Source organism: Peromyscus eremicus, chromosome 8a, assembly GCF_949786415.1.
Source record: "Peromyscus eremicus chromosome 8a, PerEre_H2_v1, whole genome shotgun sequence".
NCBI classification, from domain to species: Eukaryota; Metazoa; Chordata; class Mammalia; order Rodentia; family Cricetidae; genus Peromyscus; species Peromyscus eremicus.
In genome coordinates, this window is record NC_081423.1 from 53,898,664 (window position 1) to 53,921,576 (window position 22,913).

Below are 22,913 nucleotides of genomic sequence, written 5' to 3' on the forward strand. Positions count from 1 at the left end.
ATGCAGGGAAAACACTCATACACATAAATTAAAAAAAAAACAACTCCATCCCAGCTTAGTGATAAGAGTGCTTGCCTAGTATTCACGAGGCCCAGAGTTCAATATCTAGCACCACAAAATAAATAAAAATAAACCTGAAAGTCACAATAACAGTGCTAATAATTGGCCATCTTTAGCTTATACAAACAGCAACTTTATACTGTTCAATCTAAAATTATTCTCTTCTCTGCCTATGGACCTGGTATCCACATTTCTATGTACAAATCAGAGCATTGGGTCAAACTGTTTATTTAATGTAAAGTAACCCCAGCCCCATGGGGAAGAACGTTCCAAGGATAATAGAGAATAATACAGATTAAATACCCACCCACGCATTTGCAGTCTCACACACACACACACACACGCACACGCACACGCACACACGCACCAACCAAACATCCAAGTTGCAGCAGTGATAAACACCTGCTTCTCCTCCAGCCTGAGTGACAGCTGGTAGGACCTCATAGTTTAGAAGGGGGCTCCAGGATAGGTCCTGATAGCAGCAGCCTTGTTCCTCCATGCCCCTGCCTTGCTGGAGGTCAAAGGGAGTTGGGTGTGATGCCTAGGAGGTAGTTGGCAACTCTTCCCCACTCTGCCGCAGACGTTTCTTGGCTCGGATCTCATTCATGGCCTCTTCTATGGAGCGCGTGTCTCGTTTGTTGGCCACGGGCACTGGAAGCAGAGGGGAAAGTGGGCAAGACCTCAGTTTCCACTCCCCTCCCCCAACCATGCTCACGTCATGTCTCCCACCATGGCTCACCACAGCCATAGGTCTTGTTGGCTTGTAGCATGTGGGCTGCATCTTTGGCTGCTCCTTTGCCAATAAGGTGGCTATACTTGTCCTTGTAGTCGCTAGCAGGGCTCACCACCACAGGTCCCTGCTGGGCTGCTTCCTCCTCCTGTTTCTGAGCCAGCTCCTAAGGGCACAGAGGTGGGGCACCTGTGCTCAAGGCCCTGACCCCAGCTGGCCTCTTGCAGGGGCTGGTTACAGGCTCCAGAGCCTGCAAGGCACAGCTCACCTTTAGCTTCCGTTTCTCCTCAGCCTTCTGGGGGTCCCACTCCTCTCCATGACGGTAGGAGTCTAGCTCCTCATCTGAGGGTGCAAACTCCTGGGGATGAAGGGGAAGGCAGAATCAGAGGTCCAAATCTAAGTGTGATCTCCTTCCTCCCCAGCCTCAGGTAGCGGGGCAGGCCGAGAGGAGAGGCAGGAGCCCAGCCTTCACCTTTTTGAAGATCATGACGTAGCGACAGTCGTCATCGTCTCCAAAGGAGAAGGATGTGAGGCCCGCCACTTCCACCACGTCATGTCTGGGGAGGAGGCAGAAGACAGCGCGGTGAGCCGTGAGGCCTAGTCCCCACTGGCTCCCTCAGGTCCCTTCACTACCCGTCTCTTGCCTCCCCAAGCCGAGAGACACTCACAGTATGCTCCTCTCTATTTTGTTCATAGGCTGAAACTTTTTCTTGATCTGTGCACTGTCCTGGATGAAATCAGACACCTCTTTCTCCATCTTAGGAGAAACAAAAGGAGGGGGACATGAGATGAGAGGTCCACCCAAAACTCCGGCCGACGGCCTTCTTAAACCTCCCGCTGCTTTCCCAATTCCCACGCACTGGCTTTAGTTCCACCTCTCTGGAGGCACTGTCTACACAACCAAGTCTCAATCTTCTAACTCTTACTGCAAGTCCTTCCGAAGCTGCCTTTGACCTCTCCAGTTGTTCTCACCCTTTTCCGAAACTCCGCTTTTTGTTGTTTGTCTTGCTCTTGCAGCTTCTTCAGGCGGGCAGCCTGCTCTAGGGTGAGAAAGGGCAGCATGAGGTCTGAAGCCTGGGTAGAGTAGTGGTCAGGCTTCAAAGAGGGTCTGATAACCACTGGAAAGGGCTGTGCTCAGACAGCAGGATACTGCTGATTCACCAAGTAGTCTCTGATGTTTCCTCCATACCACAACCTGACACTGTGCTAAGCCCCACAGTACCAAGATGGCTGCAAGTTTTCCCCTTGCAGAGCTCAGTGTGGCTGGGGACCACAAAGACTAGAATCACCCCCACTTACCAAGCCTCCAAGAAAGCCAATTAGCATTCACTTAATGCCCAGAGTCTAGAAGGAACTAAGGCATCGGAGGAAGTGAGAACAGCATCAGCGTCAGAGGAAATGATTTAATTTTCATCTCTCTATATAATTATTATTTTGGAGATAGCATTTCACTACCTGGAACTCACTATGTAGATCAGGCTAGTCTCAAAATCACAGCCATCTGCCTGCTTCTGCTTCTGGAGTACTGAGATTAAAAGCATGCACTCCTACAACCAGCTTTTAACTTTTGGAGACAGTCTCTCTCTATGTAGCCCTGACTGTCCTGAAACTCTCTATGTAGACCAGGCGGGCTTCAAACTCACAGAGATCAGCCTGTTTCTACTTTCTGAGTGCTGGGTTTAAAGGTGTGTACCACCACCACCCGGCAAAGTCCCTCTATGTTATAGTGCCCCCCACAACTTCTAAGGTCAGGATGACACTGGAATGGCTCATCTGATGCCCTTCTCACCTGTTCTGTTTTTGTTTTGTTATTTTGTCAACTTGACACAAAGCAGAGTTATCTAAGATGAAGGAACCGTAATAGAGAACATGCCTCCATAAGACTAGCCTGTAGGCAAGTCTATGTACGGGAAAATGTCTTTATTAATGATTGATGGGGGGGGGCAGCCCACTGTGGGTGGTGCCACTCCTGAGCAGGTGGTCTTGGTGTATAAGAAAGCAGGCTGGCAAGCCAGTAAGTAGCACTCCATGGCTTCAGTTCCTGCCCTGACTTCCTTCGAGGACGGACTGTGACGTGGAACGGTAAGCTGAAACGAACCTTTTCCTTCCCAAGTTGCTTTTGGTCAAGTTGTGTTTTATCACAGCAATAGAAACTCTAACAAAGACAGAAACTGGTACCAGAGAGTGGACTATTGTTGTGATAGCCCTGGCCATGTATTTTTTGGGAGGCGTGTGGGGTGGTACAGAGGGACTACAGAAGAAATTTGGAACTTTGGGCTAGAATGCCCATTATGTGCTTTAGTCATGTTGTTTTTATCACACAACAGGAACCCTAACTAAGACATCACTTTTCTTTGGGGGGTATAGGTGTCCAAAGAGAGTTAAATAAGCTCTCCTCTCTTACTGAATGCCCCTCCCCTTCCTCAGACCCTGCCTTTGTACCAGATCATCCCCTCTGCCCTTAGTGGGCAGGTGCAACTTTTTAAAAGGGGAATGCTGAAGATTGAACTCAGGGTCTTGCACCTAAAGATGAGCAGTGCGTGCCTGCATGCCTGTCTTCTCTCCCTACCCATAACTTTGAGACTGGATCTCACTCTATATCCCAGGCTGACTTGAAACTCACTACAGTGTCCAGGCTGGCCTCAAACTTACAGACCCACCATGCTAGCCTAGGATTGACTGATGTGGTATTGAGGCTTGAAGCTAGGGTCTTTCACATGCTAAGCAAGTGTTCTACCACTGACTGAAGCAACATTCCCAGCCCTCAGACTACTTTTAACCTGGTCCCTTATCCTGTCTTCCATGATAGGAGTTTACTGCCTCTTGTGATTTGGCACATGTGTCTTCCTCCTGGTCCTCAGCTTTGAAATGCCCCTTCTTTCTTTTGGTATTTCAAAACCCTAGGCTCGCTTCTTCCACAGGGCTGGAGTCCCCAGAATGGCACTGAACCTCTTCCTACTTCCTAGGCACGTCATGCCTTCGTACATGTTGTCCCTTCTAGGTGGGATGCTTTTCCTTCTCTTGCAAACACCGATTTCTCACCATGAGTCAAGACTTCTTCCTGCAGGCTCCAAGCACATTCTCTGATAAAGACATGCATGGTTTTTTGTTCTGTTTCCCCTCATCTCTCCTTCCAGGCTATGAGCTGCTGGAGGGCAGGGACCCTGCTCACCTCCTGTCCAGTTGTACTTCAGCGACCAGAGTCTGACAGACTTGAGGCTCTCACCTCTCTGACTTCATGGTCTTGACCATTCACTGTTTCCTAATTGGTTTTTCCAGGCTTTTCTGCATCTTGGGAGATGGATTAAGATTGTGCTCAAGAACACAGGCTAAGAACGTGACTAAAAAGTCATGACTGGGTTCCAAATTTGGCTACTTAGTAACCTGAGACCCCAGGCAAGTGGCCGAAGACCCCTATTCTGTTAGCTGATGTGAGTACTCTTCTGTCACTCATCTGAACACAAGTAATTTCAACTCCTGTTTCCTATTAAGCTCTGCTTTCCTGGAGCTTCCGAAAAGAATCCATTCTCTTCACCGAATTACCTATTTTTTGGTGCTCAGCTCATTTCAGATAAGCTTGGGACCCCCCAGTTAATCTCTCTTACATATAGACTTCTCTCAAAGCACTTAACTGGTTATTAAACTTCTTTATGATCATTAATAAACATCTCAGACACGGTCTGTAACCTTCCTGATGGGTATCATTGGCTCCACAAGTTTTGTAAATAAGGGACTACGGACATTTAACAGTTCTTGAACATTTTGAAGGCATCCTGCCTGTCCTGCCTCCTTTGGACAGATAGGGAGCAGGTGCCAGGTATGAGACTTGTCCATGGTCAGGGCCCACATGTTGGGAGCTGGGTGAACCGAAGGCTGTCCTTCCTCTGCCAGAGCGTGAGCCAACACTGAGTAGGCCTCTTGGGGCCGCGCCCTACCAACGCTGCCAAACTCCAGCAAGCTTTCTGGTTAGCTACTCATACTCAGGACAGGGGGGGCCACGAGCGAATCAGAACCTGCGGGCCATTCTCATCCCTCCAATCAACATCACGATCCGGTTGGGCAGCACAGGAATTTAAGGATATAGTTAGGAAGGGGCTGTTGAACAGAGGTATGAGGGACTGGGTTAACTCGAGGAGGAGGGGCACAGAGAAAGGAGGACCCAGCTAACCAATGGGAGGTGCTGAGGTTGAGGGAGGTCAGAGGGAAGGAGAAACTACACTTAAGAGCTGTAAGTTGAGCTAGCCAATAGAGGGGAAGAGATTGTGGGTGGGCGTGCCCTAAAGCTAATCGGAATGGAACTGGAGGTACGCCGGACCTAGGCGAGGGATACGACATCCTCCAATCGGAAGAAAGCGCCCTACTAATCAGCGCTCGCCAACAGCAGACAGGCGGGCCCGTGGGCCAATCGCAAACAAGGACTGCAGAAGGCCAGGCTAGGAAGAAGAGGCAGGAGGCAGGAGACAGGCTGAGGTAGCCAATCATTGTCTGTAAAGAACAGCGGGCGGGCCGGCAGGCCTTTTAAGGACTCCGAGGGTCTCGAAAGTGGCCTGTGAGGGGCCTTTTAGGGCAGGAGGTGGCATTGTTCAAAGGGGGGACGGTGTGGTCCCAAGAACCGGGCTAAGATACGCGGTTGTGAATCTGGGATCCTCACCTCGGGCCTTGCGCCGACTCTCCTGGTCGCCGAGGCTGGGTGGCTTCTCCATGGAGCTCAGGATGGAGCCCAGTAGGTCCGCCATCTTGGGAATAACTGAGAGGGGGCGGTGCGTCTTAAAGGGAAGGGCGAAATGCCTTTAAGGCCGGAAACACGTCGGCCGCGAAAAACCGCGCTGCCCCGCCCCGCCCCGCTTAAGGCAGCGAGCCCAGGCCGGCGGACTTGCGTGGCGATCTTCCCGCCCCGCCCCCAGCAGACACAGGCCGGAGGCTAGCTGGTGCAGAGATGTTTAATGGCAGTTCGTATAAACCAAGCCCATGCACAAGTAGAAAGTGCTTGTGGAGCCAGCCGGGGGCCCCCCGCCGCGCCAGGGAACCAGACGCCCGGCCGCGCAGCGCCTTAAATAGATTCTTCACTATACTCTGTATGTTACAGTATGTACAAACCCCTCCCCACGGGAGCGGGACTCCGCCTCGCGATCCTATGTACACCCCCTCCTCTTTGGACCCCGAGGTGGGTGGCCAGAGTCAGGGTGATGGGGAAGACAGGGCCAGGAAAGGAGGAAACAGACGCAAACATGCGGAGTCAGGGTGGGGCAGAGTCACCCCTGAAACACGAGGGCGCGCGCAGCGAAGGCAGTGGTGGGGACCGAGGCGGATACATTCATCATAGACTCGTCGAACAAATAAATAAGGCAAGTCAGGAAGGTCCTAGTCAGGTGCAGGCAGGAGCGGGGTTATGGAGAAGGTGCAGGCAGGGCTCCGTAGGTCACAGCTGAAGATGCAGATATGTGGGGCGTGGGTCTTCTGGAGCCAGGGACCAAAAGAGGAGGCACGACCAGAGGGGAGGCCAAGTGTGGGACTAAGGCTGGGGGAAGGGGCGGGGGTTCTACAAAGGGCTCCCAAGAAGGTGAAGGAGAAAAAGCTGCCGACAGGGGGCTCCCCTAGTCCCGAAAGCCTTCTCCTTGTTAAGACAGCCAGGGCCCCCCGGGGTGTGGAGAAAGGCGGTGGAGAGGTCAGGTGGCCAGTCCTGGCTGAGGCAGCCCTTCCAGCTCCTGGTTCTGCTTCAGTTCCCTCATCCTGTGGAGACACAGAGCGGAGTCAGAGGAGAGTAGTGGATAAAGAAAAGGTGACGGGGTAGAGATCCAGCCAGGTAAGGGATTAGAACCTGTGTCGGCAGCGCCGCAGGAACCTCATTATTTTCCGGGCTGCCTGGTCCTGCTTCTTGGTGAGAAAGGAGCCCCTGGTGGGAGAAGAGAGAGACCTCATAGAACTCAGGCCTCCCCAGGCCCCCACCTTGAGACCATTGTAGGGAAAGGCAGCCAGGCAGGAAGAGAACAGAGTGGGCCTTATCAAAGAGGTAAGCAGAGGCTGGAGAGGCGGGAGGGGGCGGTCCCTACTTGTTTCGGGCCGGCAGGGGGCCTGAGGGCCGGTGAGCAGGCCCTGGCCTGCGGCGGTAGGAACGGTAGTGCTGCTGGATAAGTACTGCTGCCCTGCGGCTCTGCTGGAACCGCTTCTGTTCATAGTAGCTTCGGAACTTGCTCTGAATCAGGATGGCCGCCTGAGTCATTTTCTTATAGAGTGCAAACTGCAGGGAAGGAGAGAGGGGACGGAAGCCGAAATGGAGGGACAGAAACCCAGACCCCTGTCGGTCACCCTTAGGTGGCTGCAGATCCCTTTCTCTAACCGACACTCACGCCCAGATCTCATGCCTAATACCTTAAGTGCAATCCAGGTCAGCTTGTGGAGAGAGAGGGGAAGTTAGGGCTCTCAGCACAGGGACTTGGTTAGACTGGGGGGATGTGTAGACTTTTGACAGAAGGCTCTAACCTGCTTGTACTTCCGGTAACAACGTTGGATCACAGCTGCGGCTACCTCCTGCTGCTCCTTCAACCTCCGGCCCTAAGGGAAGAAAACGAAGCCTCCTCATCTCAGCATCTCACTGCCCACCTAGTAGACTTCCTCCCGAGGTCCCCTCCTTAAAACGTGTTGGTTTTTATATTTCTTTCTTTTGTGTATGTATATGGGCATGCCTGTGTGTGGACGTCACAGGACAACTTGACCGAGTAAGCTCTCTTCCACTATGAATTCCAGGGATCAAAGTTAGGTTGTCAGGCTTGGTGGCAAGTACCGGCCCCTTGGTTCTTTCTTAGACCCGTTTAAGGCCTCTGGATGAGTGCTCTTTCTGCAAAAGCACTGGGAGCCCACAGGCTTCGCTGGCTGGAGACTGATTTACCCTGAGACCCAGGGCTGTCTGTCTGTCTGACCTTGTACTTCCGGAAGGCCGTCTGGATGACGCGGGCTGCCTCGTACAGTTCCCGCTGCTCGTGATCGGAGAGTGTCAGCAGGGCAAAGTCACTTTCCATCTTGCCACTGGTGGATGCCGAGAGGAACTCTGCCCAGGAAGGTGCTGGAGGGACAGCTAGGCGACCTCGCTCAAAGGGCAGTTCACTGTGGGGGATAAGGAAAAGGGTATCACGGAGCATCTTAAATCCCTCCTATTCCAGCTGGAGGTGGCCTTTGAGGACGATCTTCAGCGACAGAGTTTGAAGAGAGTGGCCCCAGAGTTTATCAAGCAGCTCAGGTCCCTTCTCGAACACCCAGGGCCTCCGCCAGAACGGCGGCGCTTTGGCTGTAAGGGGGCCCGCTTCCTCCCTCCCATCTTTCTCTGAAAAAGAATCTGGAGGCTTTGTTCTGAGCTGGTCACCTAGTAGGGGCTGAGCTGGGGAAATGGTCCACGTTCTCCAGGTAACTGGCTAGCCAGGACATGGTCTCACTGAGCCCCACGGTGCCTGTCTGCTCCCTCGGTGAGGCTCCAGCTTCAGGTAACCCCGAGAAGTCCTCTCGTTTAATCCGCTCTGGTGTGGCCTCGATGATCTGCTTGGCTAGTGAGATCATGTCCACCTGGATGAAGAGGGATGTGTGAACTCTAGTGTTTGAGCACAGCCTTAAGCCGCCCCCCCCCCCCCCCCTTCATCTTTCTAGGTAACATCAGGCACAGGCCCCAGGAACTGCTTTTCTGTTCACTGATTCGGAACTGAAATTGCTCATTCTTTCTGACTGATGCCCTCTGAGGGACACAGCCCTCCATGCTGATGTTGTGGAGAACACAAGATGTGAAGGATGAAGATCTTAGCACCCTTCCTCCTTACCCACTGTCCCTCTTGGACCTGCTCCATGCCACCTGACCAACCTCTACCTCCACAGGTGTAGCCCACTCCACCTCAGGTCTCCAAGAAGCAGCCAAGGTCTTAACCACAGAACACTCTGGTGAACAGAGATCTGTGAGGCACATAGCACTTCCTGCTTGGCCGTAACCCATGATGCTGCCTTTGTGGAGGTTTGGGTTTGGTTTTGAGACATTGTCTCACTATGTAGCTCTGGCTGTCCTGGAACTCACAGAGATCCTCCTGCCCCTGCTTCCTGAGATGGAGTTCTTGTTTTCTAAAGCCAGTATATCCACAGGTCCTAGCACTTATCTATACTTGAAGATTCACCTCCCGGCATGTGGCCCACACCTTTAATTCCAGCCCTCGGGAGGCTGAGGCAGGCAGATCTCTGAGTTTGAGGCCCGTCTACAGAGTGAGTTCCAGGACACCTGAACTACACAGTGAGACCTTGTCTTGGAAAAAAACAAAAGAACCTTTCATGGGTTGACAGGTAATTGCAACAGTACAGTTCTAAGTGAAGATACTCCCCAGAATTCTTTTTTTTTTTTTTTTTTTGGTTTTTCGAGACAGGGTTTCTCTGTGTAGCTTTGCGCCTTTCCTGGAACTCGCTTTGGAGACCAGGCTGGCCTCGAACTCACAGAGATCCGCCTGGCTCTGCCTCCCGAGTGCTGGGATTAAAGGCGTGCGCCACCACCGCCCGGCCTCCCCAGAATTCTTAACCTCTTCCACCTCATGACTGTGGAATCATAGAGTCTGGAAAGAACTAAGCAAAGGGTCCTATACCTCTATCCAAATAGTAAATGGTCTTCTAAAGCTGAAGCCAGGCTGATTCTGCTTCATGGAAATCGGTGTCACCCCACCTCTGCACCTCACTCCATTCCTAGCCTTTATAAGTCTAATCCCATCAACATAAATAGTACCGGGATCACATCCACAGCTGGTGGGCTGTCAACATCCTCTGGAGGAGCCACATCCCTCTGGGCTAGTGGGAGGCCAGAAAGGGAGGGCACAGACTCTTTGGAGTTAGTGGCTTCATAGTCCATGAGGAGTAAGGGTGTCTCGGGGGCACCAGAAGAAAGCTGGCCTGGGATCATCTCCACAGTCATTTCAGAGGCCAGCAGAGGAGCCGGAGGAGGACTGCCATCTGGGGCACTTGAGTAGGCTGATGTGACAGAGAAGGTACCATCTGACAACTCGGAGGGTGAAGAGACGCTGCTCAGACCTGAGAGGAGGGCGGAATGGGTAAGGATGGGGGAGCTGCAGGCTACCCTCCAGTCTCTCAACTCGGCTCATCTCAGTTTCTCAGCCCTTTCAGACTTGCTTTATGTATGAGATTTTTTTTCCCAAATACATGTCCATTGTGAGGTACTCTGTGGGTGCTGGGAACCGAACCCAGGTCCTCTGCTAGAGCAGCTCTCCAGCACCTTCCCTGCTGTTCCGGGTCCTGTTCTCTCCCATCCCTGTCTCTCTCACTCTCACCCTTTGCTTCGCTCCGGACATTTTTTGGCCACGTGCCTCTGAAAAGACCCACAGCTCTCACCAGTGTCTGGGCTAGAGGAGGGTGGAGACAGAGCAAGTGGGTGGTCAACTGAAGGCTCCTGTCTCTGCAGCTCCTCAAGGCAGCGGGCGAGGCGCACATGACCCCGAGAATGCGCCACAGATAGGGGTAGACGGCCCAGAGAGTCAGGAATGCTCAGCGCTTGTCGGTTCCAACAGAAAAGGAGCACAGCGGCTTCTAAGTGTCCCAGAGCACAGGCCCACATCTTAGGAGAGAAGGTGGAGGTGAGGCCTGTCCTCTTCCAGGGAGCCAGTCCTCAGGCCCTGGCCCACCCTGGTATTTCCCTGCATTCCTCAAAGGATCATTCCTTCGAAGCATCCTTTCCCATTGCTTATTACTCTGAGGGAACATGGGAACAACATCCTCACCAGAGGGGTGCAAGAGAAATGGTCCACGTTGAGCGGGTCAACCTCTTGCTCTAAGTCCAAGCTTCCAGTTTCCACACTCCTAGAGGTTAGGGTAACAAGAAAGCCCAGTCAGGGGGGAAAAAATGGGACAAAGTAGGGACATTAGAAGCAGAAGGGCTGGAAGTGACTGTCAACCTAAGTTGGTCAAGAAGTCAGTGTCTTAAGTCAGGATATTAGGAGTCCTCCAAACGCCATCTTCCTGATTGCACACCTTCCCACAGTGACCCAGATCCTTCCAGGCAGAGATCCAAGTTCTTACCCTCTGGTGCTTCAGTCTCAATAGTTGCCCAGTGCCCCCGCTTCCCCCAGCACTCTCCCAACCCTGGCCGCCCCTGCTCACCGCCACTGGCTCAGAGTCTCAATGAGTCGAGCGTAGCCCTGGGCAGCAGCCAGATGCAGAAGGCTCATGCCCCGGAAGGGGCTTCTGTGGATCAAACGTTCAGGATCCCTCCAAGTGGAGCGTGGGATCATGCTCTCTACCAAGACCACTACACGTGCCTCGAAACCAGGGCCCTGGCCTTCATCCTGCAGTACACACACCCATATGCAGAGATTTTGGATATTTGGTCCTGCAGGTTATCTTCCCAGCTTCAGCTTTTAGTTCTCTCTATCTCTTTACACACACATACACACACACACACACACACACACACAACCACCTTTCCCACTCCAGGTTTGCACTACCACTGTAGACAGCTAGTTCCCACAGTTTGAGTCCCTATGTGGCCTCACTATCCCCAACCCCTCAGCTCACGCCTAGCGCTTCTGGAGCTGACCTTACACACCACTGCCATGTTGTGCTTCCATCCTAGCACTGACTGGTGCCATGTCCACAGGTGGTTTTTCTCTCACAGGAGCCAGAGTCTTCTCTAAGCCCCCAGCCCTTTTCCTTCAGAGACTCAGACCCCACAGAGCCCTGAGGCCCAACATTCCTGATTCCTCCCCCACCCTCACCTTCACCTCCACCCTTCTTCAGATCAGAAATAGTCCAGAGCCCGTCTTGCTGAGAGGGAACCCAGAATAGCCACTCTTGCCACAGAGTGTGTGTGTGGGGGGGGTGGCAGCAAGGTGATATCAGGAAGAAGAGTACCGGTGATGAGAGGCTGGGGACAGGTGAGTGAGGCGCGTCACATACTAGAACCACTCTCCTTGTGGAGATCCAGTGATCCCACCGTAGACCAGTCTTTGTTGGAGAAGTACCTGAATTGGAGGAGCCTCTGGACCCTGGCCAGGTGTCTGCCCAGCTGCTGCAATCTCTGCCATCCGCTTCTCCATTTGCTCCAGCCGCTCCAGGATGGACATCCGGAACTGGCTGTCTGTGGGGTGGGCATGAGAGGCTGAGTGGACAGGATCTAGGTGACACTAGTAACACTACTCGTGTTATTTTATATATATAAGATATATATATATATATAGAGATATATCTATCTATCTATCTATCTATCTATCTATATATATATATATATCTTATTATCCACAAGATCTGGGGGATGAAGAATGGGATGATCGAACTTTCTCTTCCCCTACACAACATCCTCCTTACCCACTCATCTACATAGAACTCACCAGGAAGACTCAGCTCTTGAACTAGGGCTGTTAATCTCATGCATAGACTAAAACCAGGATTAAGAACCAAGGCTGTTTCCTTCAAGACAGAGGTATCAGGAATTCCCCTGTGCCCATCCAGTTCTCAGCTACCCAAGCCACATACGGCATGTCCTCCTCCAGCCTTTTCCTAAACAGAATGTACCCTAAGTTCTTGTTCCAGATACTGCCTTTGTCCCCACGATGGACTGAAGTACTCCAAGGTCCCCCTTCTAGGTTAACCACTACCCCCAAAGAACTCAAAGACTATAGCTTGAAAAGCATCACCTACTCCAGCAGATCCTCTATAGCTGTCCACAGAGGATGGTTGGGAAGGGAAGGTGACAGAGATGGATAGCCGTGTTCACTCTCCCTCCTCTCAACTCTACACACACACACACACACACACACACACACACACACACTTATACATGCACAAACACAAGCTGTATCTGTTCCCTCTTGAGATCAAATAAGGACAAGGAAAGGAAGTGAGAGGGGACCAGAGCCTAGAGAAAACAGGCACAGGACAATAGTGAAGACTGGGCATGCTCCACAATGCCGTGATAGAAGGGGATGATGAGCAGAAACTCAGGACAGAGTGGGGAACAGATCCAGGAAAGTCCCAACCAAGCAATTAGAAAAGAAAATAGGCAAGACCAGATAAAGTTCAAAGACAACTGGGAAGAGAGAAGACCCAGCAGAGAGATGGCATAAAGATTTTCTAAAATAGAAAAACAGTGATGACCAGCCAGAGCAGGATAAAGCAAAACTGAGAATGCTATCGAGGTCCAAAGATAGGTCGATTAAAATCACAGACAACCCAACACACCTGCTCAGGCTGTGTGACAAGTATGACCACCCAGGAGTGAGGCAAGAGCAGGAAGGAAAGCCTCTGGGAGGAGGAGGGATGGCAGGGATGACAGTAGAAGTGAGAAGAACCGAGAAGCAACAGAGAAAAGTACACCATGGTGAGAAAGCAGCAGGCCAGGTGGAGTCCTCAAAGCCCCAGGAAAGGAAGACAAGTAGAAGGAGCAGAAACAGGACCGACTGAAACGCACACCAGCGTATAGATGTATGCATGCCTGTATGTGTAAGAGAGGGCACTTTAGTAATAGCCCTGCCAATAGTATTATACATTTCCATTTCTCTGCGCGTGTTTTTCTTTAATTTCCAAGTCATTCCTATAATGAATACATCTTTACCATCCAAAAGAAAAACATAAAAATAAAGGACCTATAGTTTTCTTTCTTTTAATTTTTATTTTATGTGTATGAGTGTTCTGCATGTATATATATGTGCACCACTTGTGTGCCAGATGCCCAGAGAGGCCAGAAGAGGGCAACCGATCCCCTGGAACTGGAGTTACAGATGGTCATGAGGCATCCTGTAGATGCCGGGAATCAAACCTGGGTCCTCTGCAAGAGTACTTAGTGCTCTTAAATACTGAGCCATATTTTCAGCCTGGAGACCTCAAACTTGAGATCCTCCTACTCCGACCTCCAGAGTAGCTAGAATTACAAGTATACACAACTAAGTGAGTTTGAGGCTGGCCTAGACTATATGAGACCCTGCCAAAAAACAAAACAAGGGGCTGGAGAGGTGACTCAAGGTCATCTTAAGTATAACGGCTACTCTTCCAGAAGACCCTGTTTGATTCCCAGCACCCACATTGTGGTTTTCAATGGGTGTAACTCCAGTTGACGCCCTCTTCTGGCCTCTGGGGGGTATACAGACACATATGTAGGCAAAACACCCATACATATTAAAAAAAAAAAAAAAAGCTAGCTCCAGAATTCACGGGAATAAGGACAGTTTGCTACCACATTAAAAAAAAATGACCAATGCCAAAAAAAGATAAAAAATTTTAGGGCTGGAGAGATGGCTCAGAGGTTAAGAGCACCAACTGCTCTTCCAGAGGTCCTGAGTTCAATTCCCAGCACCCACATGGTGGCTCACAACCATCTGTAATGAGATTTGGCGCCCTCTTCTGTATACGTAATAAATAAATCTTAAAAAAAAAATTTAAAAAGCCAATGGTGGCACACACTTTTAATCCCAGCACTTGGGAGGCAGAGGCAAGTGGATCTCTGAATTCGAGGCCAGCCTGGTCTACAGAGTGAGTTCCAGGACAGCCAGGGCCACACAGAGAAACCCTGTCTCAAAAAAACAAAACAAAATGAAACAAAACAAAACACCACAGAGCTGAGCATGGTGGCACATGCCTGTAAATCCCAGCACTCTGGGAGGCAGGGCCAAGAAGAAAGCGGCAAGTTTTAGGCCAGCTTGATCCACAAAGAAGTTCGAAGCTAACCAGGGCTACATAGCATGATCCTTTCTAAAAAGCACTAAACACACACACACATACACACACACACGACCAATGGCCACAGTAGTTAGTAATAGTGGACTTTAATTGTGGCCCTGAAAGATAGAGGTAGCATGTCATACTCAAACAGGTCATGCCTAAGACCTTGGGTCAAAGGGCTCAGTACTTACCATCCAGTGACAACCAGTCAAGCTGTGTACTAGGCAGAGACAGGAATCGGCGGGCTCGATACTCAAAGAGCACAGAAGCACAGAGGGGCCCCTCCCGCCCTGCCACCTGCAAAGACACCAGCCCCACCTCGTGGGCTGGGGAGAACAGGTCAGGAAGAAGGGCTCTTTGCCCGGCTCCTTTCCTGGCTGATTAGCTGCATCAGAGCCAGTGATGATTAGTCCATGTTTTTCCTGTCCCCTTGCTGGGGGGCCAAGAGACCCCTAGGTTCAGTGGGCAGCCTTTGCACTAACAGGGAGAGGAGACTATTTACTCAAGAACTTAACACCACCTTTGCACTAGAGCATTATTGGCTGTAGACTCTGAGTTAAGGGTATTGCTCAGCAAACATGATGGTGGTTACCTCCTTTAATCCTTTAGACCAGAGTTCAGAGGCCATGACCCTTACTAAAATGCAGGAAAGGGAAGCTGTCTGTTCACCAGCAGTGTCCAGTAAGAGCTGTATCCAGAGTCTCAGTGTCTATCACCCCAAGGATAAAACCACCAGGCCTCAACCTCAAGACCAGGGCCTGAGACTTTTCTCCCAATTCCCAGCTTCTCTGGTCTTATTTCCCCTTTTCCTTCATACATGGTTGACCGGGGCTGTGGAGACTAGGAGAGAATACTCTCCCAAACAACGATACTGCCATCCTGGAGTCTCCCAAGGAAGACAACTGTTGAGTGCTAGGTTGAAGGGAAGGGTGGTGGCAAAAGACGGGAAGTCAGTCTAGACCCGTGCTGTGCAGAAGAACTTTCTATAGTGACGAGAATGTTCTACATCTAACCTGCTCATCGTGGGAGTCCTAGAATGTGTGGTGGTTAAGCACTTGAAATATGGTCAGTGTGCCTGAGGAAACGAATTTTAAATTCTGTTTCATTGTAATTCAGTAGGTACATATGGCTGATGAACTTTCTCCCTGGGTTGGTGTAGAGGACCCTATTGTTCCCAATCTCCATACCAGGACAGTAGCAGCGTAAGACACCAGGCTGGACGAGCGAGGCTGGCACCGCGATGTGATCAAAGACACAGGAGTAACGCTCTGCGGCCTCCGTCCAAGGGCCTGTGATGAGCACCTTGACCCCACCCTGCAGACACAAGTCAGAGCCACATGACTGGAGTTAGAGCCTTAGAAATTACTACTGTGTGGCAGGTCCTGTGCTAGAGTCTAGGGGTTCAATCTTTCTGCCAAGTGGTTATTTATCTCATCAGAACTAATTTTCTTTTTCTTTTTTTAAAGAATTTCATGTAGCTTAGGCTGGCCTCAAAGTTACTATGTAGCCAAGGATGGCCTTGAATTCCTGATCACCTGGCTGCTGTCTCCTAGTAGTATGCACCGCCATGCCCAGTAAAAAATCTTTCCCCAGTGCTGACGATCCAGCCCATGGCCTTGTACATGCTAGGCAGATGTTCTACCACTGAGCTACACCCTCAGCCTTTTACTAGAATATTCTGAATCTACCAAGAAACAGAAGTCAGGACCTCCCCAAGAGTATCAGATAACTGACATCAGAAAGTTGTGCTGCTGGACGACCTCACTCCACTGCAGTCCCCCTTCCCCTCTTGAAGTAAAGTAGAACTTCTCCACTGCTGACCACAGACTTCCAGCTGCCCAGAGTCTGAAGTCACATCTCACTGTATATTCTTTTCTCTAGGATCAGTGGCCCCCCTTCAAACAGTCCCCAAGAGAATGAAGTCCCGGAAGGGGCTCTCAAAACCGTGACAACACATGGAAGGGGGGACAGGGAAAGGTACATGGACAAGGACTATGGACATACAGTTTACATAAAAGTTAAGGTTAGGAGAACCAGGAGGATGAAGGACGTGGTAGATCGCCTAGCAGCAGAATACAGGCCTTACAAGCTGGGTTTGATCCCTAACATTAAAAACAAACACACAAAAGCCACGAAAACTGAGAGAAAGCAGGTCACAGGCCATGGGGTAAGAGTTAATAAAATTCATTTTGAGAAATCGGCAAACAAACGGGAGAAGAAAAACCCAAGACTCACCTCTGGGTAGGACCACTCTGGGGAGAAGTCTGTGATGGTGTTTAGAGTAGGAGAGAGCTGGGGTGTCGGGGCAGGGAGGTTTGGAGCTTCATCACTGATGAGTTCTCCCATAAGGTCTGGGAATGACGAAAGACTGAAGGGCTCTAGCTCACTGGTGCCACCAGGGCCCCCAAACAAGGCTTCTCCTCTTGCTACCCTGCCTGATGGCTGCAAGGCAGCAGGCGAGGACGGGGATGAAGGAGGGGGTGAAGGTACAGGTGGCACAGTTCCCTGGCCCTTGAGTTCCTCCCCGCTATCATCATCCTGGATAAAGAACTGGTTTCCTCTTCTCCCACTCGCTCCCAACTGGGAAGGGAGACCTCGAGCAGCTGCCTGGGGCTCCAGGGCAGCGGCAGGTTCCAGGGCAGGACAGGGAGTGTGAGTGCCTTCTGCCTCAGGGAAGTCTGGGTTTACTCCTTGGCCCCCTCCGTATGTCTGGCCCCTTTGGGGGCTGTTGAGAAAACGATCAGGGTCAAAGGCAGGGCTGGGAGGAGCAGGCGGGGCGGAAGGTTCAGAACCTACCACCACCGCCAAGCTCACGGAAGGTCTAGGTTCAACCTGGGGAGCCAAATGCCTGGTGGGTGTCAGGCCCCCAGCACGCTGCTCTAGCCCTGTCAGGAGGAGGATGGCAGTGCCTCCCCTGGAGGAACCCCCTCGAGAGGTAGGAGGGCTAGGTCTGATCTCTAGGGGTTCTGCAAATCCTGAGGAGGAGGAGGAAGAGGAAGAAGAGGAAGATGGGGAGGTATGTGCCTTGGGGAGCTCTGGGGGAAGAGGCACTGTGAGGGGTGGAGGTGCAGGGGGCCGGGAGTGGGGCGCAGGGGCCAGGGTTAAAGCTCGGGGCTCCACTTTGGGAGAGATGATGCGGTGTTTCGTGCTGCTGCATTTGTGGGTAAGGCTCCCGGAACCTGCAATGGAGAGGAGGAGGAAGAAGAGAAGGGAGGGTACAGCCTTTTCCCGCAGCCTCTTCCTGGAAGCCCCTGTCCCCCTATAAGAAAACCTAAAGTGTAATACTGATTATGACCACTGGGAGGCATCAGAAGAGAGTCACCCCCTCCCTTCAGTTTCTTCTCAAAATAAACAGGACTAGAGGAACAGAGTAGGGGAGGAGCCCTGGTTTGAGGCAGTGGCTAAGAGCAGAGGGTAAAAGCAGAGTAAAGGGCCAAAAGAACCAAGGAGTACTAAATAGGACCAAAGCTAACTAAGGCTGAGTGTGATTGGTGGTGTGGGGTGGGAGGGGGCAGGAATTACGAAAAGTAGTAGGCAGGAGAGTTATGGACTGCCAGGACTGTAGCGTATACATTTCTGGGGCCAGTGCTACCAGAAAGGAAGTTCTTTGCTCATCTGGCCCATCTTCCTGGACATGCAAAGACTTGCAAATTAGTATGCAAATTCCATCAAGATGGTTATTAAGCAATGTGGCTAAATGGGAAAAGAGTTCCACAGTCAGGCATCACTTACCAAGGCCCCCACTACAGAGACAAGCATGGGTTCGTGGTGCTGGCTTGGTTGGGTGGGTGTCCAAGATCTGTTGCACCAACTGTTCCACAGAGAATTCCTCTGACCCGTTCCCATAGCTCCACTTGATGCCATGAACTACAGGAGATTTTGGGGGAAATACTGTGAGATGTACCTTGACGGCCCCTCTAAAGCCCTGACACGCTGAACTTAAAACTGCTCAGACATACAGCTCACAGCTGCTTTTCACCCCTTCTCCACATTCCACATCTCAGACTGTACAGTCTGTGTCTAGTGTCCAAACAGGACTTAGAGGGAAATAGTTACCCACAGGGTTTGGGCATGGAACCCTAGTGCTTTTGGGAAGCTCCACTCCCTCTCCCTTAGAGCTCTATCCATGCTTGATCCTTACACATGGGCTTTAGCTGTCCCAATAGCTCCTCACGTGACCACTTCAGCCACTCCCGCCGGTCGCTACTGATGGAACAGAAGATGGGGCTACAGCCTTTTCCACAATCCTCTAGGGCTGGGACATTCAGGTAGTGTACAAGGACGATGTCAGGGTTCTGAGAGCACACAGAGGGCAGCCATGAGGGCGAGGAGTCAGGGGCTCAGCTTCCTAGTCCTCGCTTTCTTCTGAGCATCACCCCCAATTCTAGTCACCCCCAGCTTCTATCATGTTCTATCCCTAATCTCCTTTCTGCTTCTCCCACTCAGAACCTACCCCACTCCATCTTTTCAGACCCCATGCTCCTCAAAGAGGCAGAACTCTGGCTCCCTGAGTCCTCAGTCCTTACCTGGAGCAGCCAGTAGCAGCGCCGATGGAATGTGGGGACGATGGAAGAGTGAACGTAGCAGCCATAGAGACACTGCCAGGAGACAGGCTGGGGTGGGGGGAGGGCTAGTCTGCTCCCCAACTCTTCCTCTGTTCAGTCCCTTCGCAGGAATCCCAATCTTTCCACCAGTTCCTCTTCAGCCCTCTCTCTACCCCCACCTTCTTCCCACCCCTCCCAAATTCCGGCAGCCCTTAAGTCATGGTTATGGGACAGAGAGAGAGAAGAGAACAGAGGAGCTGGGGGGCTTACAAAAAAGGGCCCAACTTGAGATTTGGGGAAGAAATCTAAGGGCAGAGAGGAAGTGCAGAAGAACAGGGATTTGGGAAGAGAAGCCTGTGTTCAGAGCATCACTACTGGACCCCTGAGGGAAATGCAAGGGATACGAGGGGACTGTACACTGGTGCCATAAGGCTGGTCACGAAGGGCAAATGGGAAGCTCAGAGAGAGCTCAGCCATCAGTCAGCTGATCCACAGTGATGGGAGAAGATAAGTGAGCAGGAGAGGCAGACAACGTCCCCAGACCCTGCCTGCCGGGCTGGAGTGGGGGCGAGGGCAGGTGGGTGACTGTCTGATGCTCTTACCTCCATGCCCTGGACCTTGAGTTTCATGTGGTCCTCTCGTGTGGTCTTCCCATCCTTCCGTTTCTTCCAAAGGTAACCATCCTTCCGGTATTTCACCTTCTTACGATTGTAGAGGATAATGGAGCCATTCTGAGGCCTGGAAGGAGGACGGGGACGCTTGAGTTTTGTGACCACCACCCAGGATTCCTGTTAGTCTTCAAATTGGAGAACCTTCTCACCTTGTCTTGGGGGCACAAGAGAGCCATTCATCATGTTTCTCAAAGGTGATCAGGTAGGATGCGATCTCCTGTAGGAGAGGAAACACTTGGGTCATCCCCCATGCCTTGGTCATTGGCTCGGGGCCTCTGCAGAGGTGTGGCATCTACTGTAAGACTCTTACAGGTAAAGGTCCCACAGCCCTCTTAAAAATAGTAGGTTCTCTATCTCAGATGAAACCTAACCTTGGGCTAGGGATGTAGTTCCATAATAGAAAAAGACAGTGCTTGTTTAGTAAGTGCGAGCCCCCAGGTTCAAGTACCAGGAGAAGAAAAACAACAAAAAACAAAAAACAACCTAACCTCTTTTCTCTCTCTCCCTACTGGATCCTATACCATGGTGCCAGCTTCAAGTTTATCTTTTGTTCTTATTAGGTACTTTCCCAGAGACCCTTTCTGAAAAAGGTCAATGGCCTGACACTTGACAAGAACTCCAGGTCCTGGGTCTGACTCCAAGGCTTTCAGACAAAGTATCAAAGTATTACTTCTACTATTTACTCAGATTCAACCCACTAGTCCTGCCAGATGGGCTCACTGGTCCCTTCCTGAACATATCTCCAACAATCACATCCTTCACATTGGTGCCCTACAAGCCTAAAGTACATGTGAGATGCACAGCATGGTGCTCAATATGAAGAAATCCTAAGCTGTTGTTTTTAATATGGATGGATTATACCGCAGAGCAATGAACTCCTATAAGGTCCAAATTTTTGTAATTCCGTGATCCCCGAAACCTAGAATAGTGTTTAGTAGTGAGTGTCCACAGACACAGGCAGGTCCCCCTTGACCCTCCAGCCCACTAGGACTTGCCAGGGGCCCTAACCCCATGCTCCCTAGGAAAACCTCATTTGTATTCCATCGGAGCCTCTCTGGAGGCAGCAGGGGGCATCGAGGAAGACACTCCAGCAGTTTCTTGGGGAGGAAGATCTTCAGGTGGTGGCTGTTCTCTAGAGGGACCCAGAAGGGAGGGCTTTGTTAGAGGCAATCTGGAGGAAAGGAGCCAACTAGAACCCAGGGCCCTGGGGAGGACCGCAGCCTGGACTAGAGAGGCAGGGAGGAAGACTGTGCCCAGACTGGGAACCTGCTTTGTGAACTCACCAGCAACCTCAGTGGTGTCCTTGGTATTCATGGTGAGGGTTCCAGGGGGCAAGGTCACCCCCGGCCTGAGGGGCCGGGGGGAGGGGGAGTCTGTGCTGGGAAAGGAGAGAACAAGGTCATGGAAGAAGCCCCCATATTAATCCAAGATGAGAAGCCTGAGGTAGGGTAAGGGGTTATAGAACTCAGCCCTGATATCTGGGAGAGATAAAGAAAAGGCTGGACCAGAGAGTGACAGCAGAACCAGAGAACAGAGACGAAAGAGAACCCACAGATAAGTGCCAGGAACCCACACCAGTGGGGAGACAAGGCAGAACAGAGTGATCAGGAAGAAAGGGATAAGTGGGGGAGGCTGACAATGTTGGAGCATTCCCCAGGGCAGGAAGCTGGGTCCTGCGTGTCTAACCCAGGTTCTCCCAGGCCCTGACCAACCTGAAGGAGAGAGTAGGTGAGGTCAGTTATTAGATCTTTCCCCTTGGAAAAACCAAACAGAAAAAGAACTCAGGGGGCATCTGGGAAGGGAGGGCAAGGCTGGGGCGAAGGGTGGGCCAGTCATGGGAGCTGGGGCTCTAGTCCTTGGAGGGCGGCTTGGCAAGGCAACCAGGACGCAGGAGGAAAGCAGACGTAAGGCTGGTCACAAGCTGGGCCCTAGAAGACACACCCCGAGTTGCTTCTCTATTTGATTTTTTTTCTAAGGGGAAGGGCAGATCTGATAACTGACCTCACTTACTCTCTCTCAGGTCGGTCATGAGCTGGGAGAATTTGGAGTAGACATGCTGGACCAAGCTTCCGGGTGGGACATCCCGGCTTCCCCTTTGCAGCTAGCATTTCACTTCACCTCAACAGTCCTGTCTCCCCAACCTCCAGCCTACCATATTCCCTCTACTACGGCTCGGGCTCCAGCCTGAGCCTCCGCCCTCTTGGGGAACAGATGGGAGCTGGAGGAGGCTCTGCCAGGTGTCGGGGATGGAGAGGGGGCGGAAGCCCATTCAGGATCGGTGGTGTGCAGTGAGGCTAGGGTCGGGATAGGGTCCTCCACAGGGTGCAGGTGCGCAGCCCTGGCTAGGCAGTTTGCCAGGGTGCAGAGCAAGAGAGGGATGAGACCGCAGGCCCGAGGGTGGTTCAGGTCTATGACAGCCTGGCTCTGGGGGTGGGATGCTCCCCCCCAAAAGGGGGCGGGGGTCCTGGGAGACTGACTCTTCGGGGTGGGAGGGTCCCGCCCGCAAACCCGGATGTTCTGGAGAAGCAGCTGAACAGAGTTCATGAACACCTGGCGGGCAAGGGGCAGTGCGGGAGCCCGGTGCGGGCTCGGGGGGACAGTCCCCGCACTCTCTGGTCCGTGATGGGGCCCTGCGCCTAGCGGCGCCCCCTGGCGCGGGGAAGGAGGACGGAAGCAGCAAGGTGGAGGCGAATAGGGAGGAGGGACGGTGGTCCCCGGCGCCGTGCTCCATACCCGTACCGCATGGAGCTGCGCCCCCTGGCGCGGGGGTGGAGAGGCGGGCGAGAGGCCCTGGCTCTTACCTCCCGGGGTCCCGCGGGTGACGGCGGCAGCGGCCATTCTACCCCAAACCGACCCCCCCTAGCGCCGGCTGACAGCGGCGTTCGACGTCAGTGCGCACGGGGCGGGGCCTCCCAATTAAGGGAACGGGGTCGAGAAGGGAACCTGGGGTCAGCACACTTGGGGTTCTGGGCCAGTCTATGAGACACTCTGCAGGACGGTCTCTAAAAGGGCAATAGCGCGGAGGGACCCGGATCGGGAGGCGGAAGCTCGGCAGACTGATGTGATTGTGGACGTAGGAGGATGGGGCGTGGACAGAGGTACAGGGCCAGTGCCCTGGAGGCGAAGAAGGCTGGACCTGGGCAGACTCTTCTTGCCTTGGGCGAGATTCGTCAAATTTGGGGACCTAACTTGACTTCATTGAAACTGGGTCCTCAAGAAAATCAAAAGAGT

At 52.1% G+C, this 22,913-nt stretch overlaps 2 protein-coding genes and 1 long non-coding RNA gene across 5 annotated transcripts; 1 reads left to right on the forward strand and 2 right to left on the reverse strand.

Moving 5' to 3' along the window:
- Positions 1–398: 398 nt before the first annotated feature.
- Positions 399–5,575, reverse strand: Spag7 (sperm associated antigen 7). The gene is made up of 7 exons (XM_059271086.1): positions 5,442–5,575; positions 1,763–1,830; positions 1,459–1,547; positions 1,263–1,347; positions 1,059–1,148; positions 800–956; positions 399–711 (listed from the first exon to the last, which is right to left on the reverse strand). The coding sequence occupies exons 1-7, from the start codon at positions 5,524–5,526 to the stop codon at positions 602–604; spliced, it is 684 nt and encodes a 227-aa protein (XP_059127069.1). The 5' UTR covers positions 5,527–5,575; the 3' UTR covers positions 399–601.
- On the forward strand, positions 4,831–7,439 carry LOC131917329 (uncharacterized). Its single transcript, XR_009380657.1, has 2 exons — positions 4,831–6,593; positions 7,260–7,439. It is a non-coding gene; the product is annotated as an uncharacterized LOC131917329 (long non-coding RNA).
- Camta2 (calmodulin binding transcription activator 2) lies at positions 5,717–22,694 on the reverse strand. Of its 3 annotated transcripts, none has more exons than XM_059271082.1 (22): positions 22,484–22,694; positions 20,966–21,060; positions 20,711–20,814; positions 19,832–19,899; positions 19,614–19,749; positions 18,994–19,080; positions 18,609–18,762; positions 18,200–18,334; positions 16,703–17,646; positions 15,655–15,781; positions 14,659–14,793; positions 11,776–11,891; positions 10,916–11,100; positions 10,537–10,615; positions 10,151–10,373; positions 9,531–9,832; positions 8,148–8,344; positions 7,708–7,891; positions 7,271–7,342; positions 6,841–7,028; positions 6,609–6,683; positions 5,717–6,520 (listed from the first exon to the last, which is right to left on the reverse strand). In XM_059271082.1, exons 2-22 carry the CDS (start codon positions 20,994–20,996, stop codon positions 6,457–6,459), a joined length of 3,606 nt encoding a protein of 1,201 aa, XP_059127065.1. In that variant the 5' UTR covers positions 20,997–21,060; positions 22,484–22,694; the 3' UTR covers positions 5,717–6,456. The 3 variants fall into 3 exon arrangements, with proteins under 3 accessions (XP_059127065.1, XP_059127066.1, XP_059127068.1); XM_059271083.1 differs by having other exon boundaries at positions 18,994–19,065; positions 22,484–22,692; XM_059271085.1 differs by lacking the exon at positions 18,994–19,080.
- Between the last annotated feature and the right edge of the window lie 219 nt (positions 22,695–22,913).